This window comes from Nelumbo nucifera, chromosome 3 (assembly GCF_055504915.1).
Source record: "Nelumbo nucifera cultivar China Antique chromosome 3, China Antique-T2T, whole genome shotgun sequence".
NCBI lineage: Eukaryota > Viridiplantae > Streptophyta > Magnoliopsida > Proteales > Nelumbonaceae > Nelumbo > Nelumbo nucifera.
Genome location: NC_142651.1, coordinates 99,089,179 through 99,097,245, shown reverse-complemented (window position 1 = coordinate 99,097,245; position 8,067 = coordinate 99,089,179). Strand labels below are relative to the sequence as shown.

General features: G+C 35.6%; 1 protein-coding gene across 1 annotated transcript; it reads left to right on the top strand.

Moving 5' to 3' along the window:
• The first annotated feature begins 547 nt into the window (after positions 1 to 547).
• Positions 548 to 6,608, top strand: LOC104588929 (acyl carrier protein 1, chloroplastic). Its single transcript, XM_010247056.3, has 4 exons — positions 548 to 794; positions 4,827 to 4,925; positions 5,483 to 5,605; positions 6,298 to 6,608. Exons 1-4 carry the CDS (start codon positions 729 to 731, stop codon positions 6,424 to 6,426), a joined length of 417 nt encoding a protein of 138 aa, XP_010245358.1. The 5' UTR covers positions 548 to 728; the 3' UTR covers positions 6,427 to 6,608.
• Positions 6,609 to 8,067: the final 1,459 nt, after the last annotated feature.

Sequence of the window (8,067 nt, the reverse complement as noted above, 5' to 3'; positions counted from 1 at the left end):
TTTAATTTAAATAAGTTAATTGTGTTGCTTTGTATTAATTTTAATTAACGTGTTATTTAGTATTGAATAAAATAAGTCAATTATGTAAATTCGAATTACATGAGTTGTATCATATTAATAAATAGATCGTATTCATGTTTAAAAATTTAATACAATTATTTAGTATTGAATAAAACAAGTCAGTTATGTAAATTCAAATTACATGAATTGTACATTATTAATAAATAGATCGTATTCATGTTTAAAATTTAATACAATTAATTAATAGTGTTGTATTCATGTCAATCCACATATCTAAATACCCCCAACTCTTTTAATTTTTCAATGTATAGATATCGGGTTCGGATTTACTACCCACGAGCTGTTTCTACATCTCTACCCACGAGACATTACAGTAAAATGTTTCCTTCCGGTAGTATGTGGGTAGCAGATCCGAGTGTATCCAGAGCACCCGTGCGCATTTTAGACGGGGCAATTCCGGTTCCAGTTTCCAACTCAGCTCGGTTTCTCCGCCCATCCTAAAGACTTCGGTAAAACCAAAGCCACCGTATAAACATTATAAGCGCACGAAAGAGCAAATGCATTTTGTTTAGATCTCCACACTCGACCTCACACTCTTCGCGCTCTCCGCCTGCCTCAGCCTTAATTTCTCCATTCCCTCTTCTCTAGTACATCTTTTCTTGTTTTAGGTTAGAATCCAAACCTCTGTTCTTAGATTTGATCGACCGATGGCGGCTATTACAGGAACGTCGATCTCTCTTCCAGCTCCTTCGCGCTTGTTACAGCAGAACCAGGTATAACCATCTCATTGTTTGGTATTCTTTCTGTTCGATGTTGTTTGCTTTCGATTTCTGTCTTAGAATCTGGTATCTTGGTTTGTGTTCCTGCTTTTCATTTCTTGATTATAGATCATGAGGACATATTATTTGATTATACTTGTTTTCGAAGTGACTAATGCTGTAGATTGTTTCTTGATAATTCCTTCATTATTATCGGAAGTTTATTACTACTTGTTATAAGTTTTTAATAACTATTTGGTAATCACCGTGGCACTGTTCGTTGGGTTTGAGCTCTGAAGAGGATTTATTTCATGTTTTCATTGATCTGAGAAAATTGTCATTATTTATTTTTGCTTGTTTTTTGGGTTGGAATCCTTGGTAATAGTTAATGGCACAACCTCTGTAAGGCCTTAGAGGCTTTCATATTAGAGGAACAAACAAGTTACATGTACCGGTTGATCCTGGTACGCATGTCGACCCTGTCTTAGTGGCGAAAGGCCCATCTTCTGTTGCGTCTTGTTGTAGTAGCTGGCGGGGCCCAATCTCCCATCTTGGGTAGGATTGAAAAATAATTGGTCAATTTTCTTCGTGGGGCTGCAGTACCTTGCAATTCTTTATAAGCATTAGAAAAAAAAAGCGTGAGTTTCAAACTCTCGTAGCCTCGTCATCTCTATTAGTTACTTCTTTCTTAATTCAATTCAAATCTTGATATTAAGTTATCCGCTTTGTTCGCGCAGATCATAGTGTACTACCTTCTATGCATGCAATTTTTTTTTTTTTTTTTGCTTGCAACGTTACTACGTCTTTGCCATTCTCAATGGGATGAAATTGTAGATTTGCATTGCATTTATGGATTTGTCCCAATGAAGGGCACTGCATGTATGCATAGATGTGTGGGATACTCAGGAGACCTAGCCAATCTAAAAAAAGGATTCAGTGACCTAGAATTCTAACTCTGTTGGACATCATATGCTCATATTATGTTATTTAGCATACCCTATCCCATGATTAAGGCTGCAACTCGGGTTGGGTTGGGTTGGGTTGAATTTTGTAAGCATGTATTTATGCATGTATGTTACATGTATGTCAACAAGTTTAAAAGGCAATTTTTTTCTAAAGCATGTAACTATGCCCTTTTGCATATAATAATGCTAAGGGAAACTATCTAAAACTCACCATGAGTTTTCATCATTTCTCTTGAACTCACCACAACTTTTCAAAATGTCTAAAACTCACCATGTCACTAACTTGATGTTAAACATACTAACGGGTGTTAATATATTACCATTTTAACCTTCATAGAAAAATATAAAATATATACAAAATAAATTAACGGTGTTAATATATTACCATTTTAATATTTAGACATGAAAAAAAAAGAAAAAGTTCAAAAAATATATTCAAATATAAAATACATAAAAACATAGAAATTACAAAAAATATAAAAATTATAGAAATTGCAAACAAAATAAAAAATTATGGAAACTATAGAAATTGAAAAACAAAATCAGAAAATAAAAATTGTATAAAAAACACAAAAAATTATAGAAAAACACAGAAATTACAAATAAATAACAAAAAATACAGGAAATTTTATAGATTGTAGAAAATAGAAAATGTAAAAAAAAACCGAAATTATAAAAAACATTGGAAATTATAACAAAACAAGGGTAATTTGATCATGAAAATTATTATTTATGCTGACATGGACACTTCTGTTAAGAAGCATTAACGGTGCACTAACGGAATGTGAGTTTTGGAAAATAAAAACTTACTGACATGGTGAGTTTTAGACATTTTGAAAAGTTGTGGTGAGTTTAAGGGAAATGTTGAAAACTCGTGGTGAGTTGTAGACAATTTCCCTAATGCTAAAAGTGAATTAGCCTCAATCCTTAAGTCTAGGAAATAAGAATATTTGGCAAAAGAAGTAGAGAGGTCAAGCCAACCCGAGACCGATGCAACACAAAATCTTTGAGTTGGGTTAGGGTTAAGATTGCAGGTCCAACATCAAGGGAAATCAAATTCTTCAAAAGTAGATAAGCTTTTCTTGAAGCACAAACAGAAACAGTGTTCCATTTAAAAACATAGTGCCTCATAAGTAATGTCTCTTGGCCTTGAAGTCTTTCCAAATAGTCTAAGGCCAAAGTCCAGTATAGGTGGAAGTGATGCATTGCTGTCTGAGCTTGTTGGCAGCATTCCTATTTCAGGTTGAAACACTACCATATCAGTATCACATAGATGATGCAACTTTAACGTTCAAAAACTTATTTGGTAGAACATATTTGACTCAAAGGTGAACATCACATTTTGCATTGGGTTTCACAAAGGGGCATTGGAAAAAAATTACATTTCCTGGATCTGGAAGGTCTTCTGGCTTCATTTGTCCTATGTGGCACCAATGTGATTGAAATGATAGAACATTTTACTCTGAATTTTGTGTCAAAGTCTCTCTCTCTTTCTCTCATGGGTTCATGCAGTTCTTCAAACTAAAAACGACAAGAATATGGGTAGTGTTCAGTGTTCTCCTCTAGCCCAAAATGATTAGAAGACTGCTCATTCGGAAAGCCAGGGACCATCAGGAGTGGGAGGTGATTTCAGGTGGCAAGGTGAAAGATCCTATTGGTTTTCTTGAATCTTATTGGTGTAGGGGACTCAAGTAGAGCTGGGTTATAGCTTTGCTTCAAGACTTGGACTGAGGACTTCTTTAGGCTTGTTCCAGGATGAGATGGATGGTGATATCCAGTCTAATATAGGCTAGATGAGAGAGGATGAGAAAAGGATGAGAAAAGGAGGATGAAAAGGGATTTTAGTTGTTGCAAGATCAAAGTGGCTAGATTCTTAGCCTCAAGAGTGAGCCATTGGATTCAACACTCGGTTAATTCCATTCCAATATTTTTGTGTAGGGAAGGAGTAGGGTGGAGTTATATTGAGAATCTTCCCTCTAGAGGATGGTATTGGCAAGTTTTTGTGGTTTTTCCATGGTATTGTATGAGTACATGGGGTTAGTTGCCCCTCTTGTAGGCTTCTTTGGTTGCTGTCCTTGCACTCTCTTAGTGGGACATGTATTCTGTGATTTAAAGACTTGATCATCACTGTCAATAGAGAAAAGGTAATATTTTAGTATCTGGTCAAGGCTATGGTTGTCCACCCTTTGCCATTCTCTAATTATGACATCACTGGGAGTCCCTTTGAACTTTTCTGAGCTTGACACCTCCTTCTTGGGCTCCCCTTCCATTTTTTTTTTGAAGTTCTTCATGACTTGCTAACTTTTCTTTATTGAATTACTTTTACCTGTTAAAAGAAGGCAGTGCGCATGCTGTTTGTAGGAATTGAACTGTATTGTCCTAAATGGAATTTTGATTCCTAGGATGAATTTATGGTTTTGGTTAGGAATTCTAGCAAACACGTTTATCCAACTCTTAGAAACATTGCCCAACAGACATGGTGGGATCCATAAAAGGTACATGACAAGACATAGTTGGAGTGTTGGACATGTCTTTTCATGGGCTCCACCTGGTTTGTAGAGTGAATAAAGCCAAGAGTTTCACAATCTTGTTTACTAGCTTTCATCTGCCTTTAATTAGTTAGAAATGAATGTCTTGTTTTCCATCTAATATTTTTGAATTCATTTCTATTTTAATATGTATAGGTTTGTAATATATGTAGTTTGGCTTGTTTTCGCCATGAAAGTAGTGCATTTAAGCTGTAAGTGGGAGAAAAGGAACTGTATACCTGACTCCAGATAGTTGGGATAATTTTTGGTGATTGATTATTGACAAATAACTATGGTGTGTATATGATTACAGACAAGCAATTCTTTCTCTAGATCCATTCTTTATTGTGACCTTAGTTATGAAAAATTTGATTAGTTTTACTAATAAGAAATTAAATAAATAATAAGTAAAGCAACATTAGTTTTGCCATGCACTTCCCTGTTAACAACATGGTAATATCGAATATTCATTCCATGCTTTTGTTCTTATTCATCAGTTGTCCTCCAACCCCAGGTAGTGATTTTTTGTTCATGTGGCTGATTCATTTTTGCAGGCATCTGGTATGAGATCTGTTTCACTTTCAATTCATAGGAAAAGCTTTCCATCTCTTGGGTTGCAGGCAACACCTCTTCGCTTCTGTGTTTCCTGTGCCGTAAGCTGCTCTAATCCTGATACTGTTTTCTTTTGTTTTACATTTTTCTTCCCTTGTTGTTGCAATTGTCCTACTGATAGTTACTTGGGCTTTACAAAGTTCTACAAAGAACTCATACTTTTAACATGTGGTTATCATATAAGCCAGGGTATTTACACTACTGACTTGACCATCTGCTTACTGTTAAGAAATTGAATTAACTTTATAACCTTGTCATCCAATTGGTCTCTTTCCTTTAGATGACCAAGGAAAATGCGTGCTACTTCCCAGATGATGCTTGCTAATTGGATTAGCTTGGATATTGATTGGGATAAAATGGTGTATCCACGTGTTGGATGTGAGATAACACCATCCATGCTATTCTTCTTTACCATTATTGAATTCCTATTTATATCATGTGCTCTTCTACAAAATTATAGTCTTGCGTTCCCTATTTTAGTTGATTCTCACTGAACCTACTATGTTGTGTATGAGTTGTCGATGCATATATGCTATTTCCTTGTGATGTTTGCTCTGATTGATGTAATCTGTGATTAAGTTGCTTATTTCATGAGCAGGCAAAAACAGAGACTGTGGAAAAAGTGTGTGAAATAGTGAAGAAGCAGTTGGCACTACCAGCTGACTCGTCAGTGACTGGTGATTCAACATTCACTGATCTTGGTGCCGATTCTCTTGACACGGTAACCAACAACTTCACGTGATCTTTCCATTAGATAATCCTATTATTTATTCTTTTTTTCCCCATTATTCTGGTATGGGGCTATTGATAATTGCCATTGTGGTTGTCCATTTGGGATATATGATTCATTGATAAGAGTGCCATAGCATACCCTTGCAAACTGATAACCTGTTTTCACTTCATAAATATAGATTATTTTGTATCCAAATAAAAGACCTTTCTCCTTGATCTGCTCTTTTTAATCACCTTGTTTGTTTTGGTTTTGAGTCATTGTTTTCTTGTTGGAAGTTAACTTCATTAAAACTTGTTGCTGCATAGACAAAAAATGCATAAAACCTGTAGCACATTATAAAGCAGTTGAGATTGATCTCTAGTCAGCTTTGTATATTTGTTGCTGTTATTGTTGTTATCATCTAAACAAGAATTCCATCTTGATGAGAAAGCGAATGGAATTAGGATAGAATTTGTGTTCTTGCCTCCCTCAAAAACATGCTTGGTTCTTGCATGCCTCAAAAAATGGTTACCTTGGCATGTTTGAATCGGTAATGCTACGGGGACCCTCCATAAATAAAACGATGTTCCCAGGATTAGCTAAGCATTTCTGTTTTCATGCTGTCGCATCTCTCTCTCTCTCCGCTTTCATTCCCTGTCTTTTGGTAATTATTCTTCCCCTGTTGGTATGTCAACCCTCAGGTTGAGATTGTGATGGGACTCGAGGAGGAATTTGGGATTACTGTTGAAGAAGAGAATGCCCAAAGCATCACAACTGTTAATGATGCTGCGGAACTGATTGACAAACTTGTTGAGAAGAGAGGTGCTTAAATGCAAGGAAGAAGAGAATTTCCTGTTGCATTTATCCAATTATTTATGATTAGCCAGCCTTCTACTCGTAGAATTTCTGTGATACTATAATGATATGAACATGGGTAGGTCCCTCGTGCTTTTATTTCCATGTTGTTTCATCCAAGCTAAATGGATAAAATGTGAGTCTTTTTATTAGTGAATTTTGCCTCTTTCCCATCTTCTCTTTGGTAATACATGGAATCTGGATCTAAAAATAATGTGGTAATTACTAGTAACTGGAAATGTCAATGTCAGTCGTTGGTCAAACATAAACATAAATATGTGGTTTGATCTTATTTACTTGGATGCTTGGCAGTCTGGAAGTGTTCATCTCCTACGTCATTTTGAAAATACCTATACCACCCCTGTTTAAAATAAGTGTTTTTTCACTAAACGCTCATATAATAAACACTTATTTTTCAAATTGGCACTCCCACATCAAGCCTTAGAGTTATAAGTTAGGGGTTCCAGATTTCTCGTCATTTCTATCAAAATCAAACATAACCTTATAAATAGGGGTTTAACAAGAATGAAGAATCCTCGACTGAGAGATATGGACGCTTTAGGATATTTTTGAAAACTGTAGATGAATGCGTAGCGTTGCTCTTCTCTGTTTTTTCGCGAGGATGTCAAACTTGGCTGGCTGGGATTGAGTTTAAAATTTGATTTTCTTTGCAAATCATGGAAAAGTGGTATTAAGTTGAAAATGTTTATAAGTGCAAATAATGTTCAAAAAATATGGTTAAAAGGCATTTAATCTTGTCCGATTATGGTATAGGGTCTCTCTCCAGTCTCCAGGCAATTGGTTGTGGTGTACTCAGTACACTGCTTATACTGATATACCTTTAGATCGGCTTCAGCTAGACTATCAACTATATAACCATGGTTTTTAAAAACGACCCGAAGACCGAATCAGTCAGGGGTCTGGTTACCGGGTTGAACGGTCTGACTGCTTGAACCGAATGGTCGACCTGTTTTGACGAAAAATTAAAAAATAAAAAATGGTCAAAACCGTTCGAACAATTAACCGCCTGGGCCATTGGTTTGCTGACCAAAATCAACGATTTTGGGGAAAATCGAAACCGGTTCTCGATTTTTCCAATCCGACCATCTGGTCTGGTTTTGAAAACCATGGTTATAACAGTTTCCGATATTTTAGTTTTGGTCCAAGCTTTGCAAATCCTTGGGTTGCGTTAACGATGCAAATGTCAAATAGAGTGTAAATGCAAATATGCAGAGTGCATTTGGGTTATTGTATACAAATGCAAAGTTTGGTTAGTTTTGTATTGATAAATTTACTTTCTTATTAAACAAACTTTTAGTTCTAATGGATGCATGCACGAATCTCGACAAAGTAATATACCTTTTTGAAAGAAAACCACTTTGAATACAAATTTGTTTCTTTTTTCCGATGTAAAATTACATCTCACTTTCGATGTAAATATGTCTTGAAAATTGTTTTTTCTGTCATTGTCAATGCATAAATGCGTTCTTGCCAAATACTAGAAAAACTGAACCAGAGTGCATATTTACACTAAACCAACATTTACACTCTAAGCTACATTTGTTTGCGATACAAACGTCAAACTAGGGTATTTATGTACCCTGGTTCAGGTGTGT

Coding starts and splice junctions, on each gene's coding strand:
- LOC104588929 (XM_010247056.3), top strand. CDS start 729: ATGGCGGCTATTACAGGAACGTCGATCTCTCTTCCAGCTCCTTCGCGC. Junction 4,926..5,482: donor GCTTCTGTGTTTCCTGTGCC/GTAAGCTGCTCT, acceptor TTTCATGAGCAG/GCAAAAACAGAGACTGTGGA. Junction 5,606..6,297: donor GTGCCGATTCTCTTGACACG/GTAACCAACAAC, acceptor GTCAACCCTCAG/GTTGAGATTGTGATGGGACT.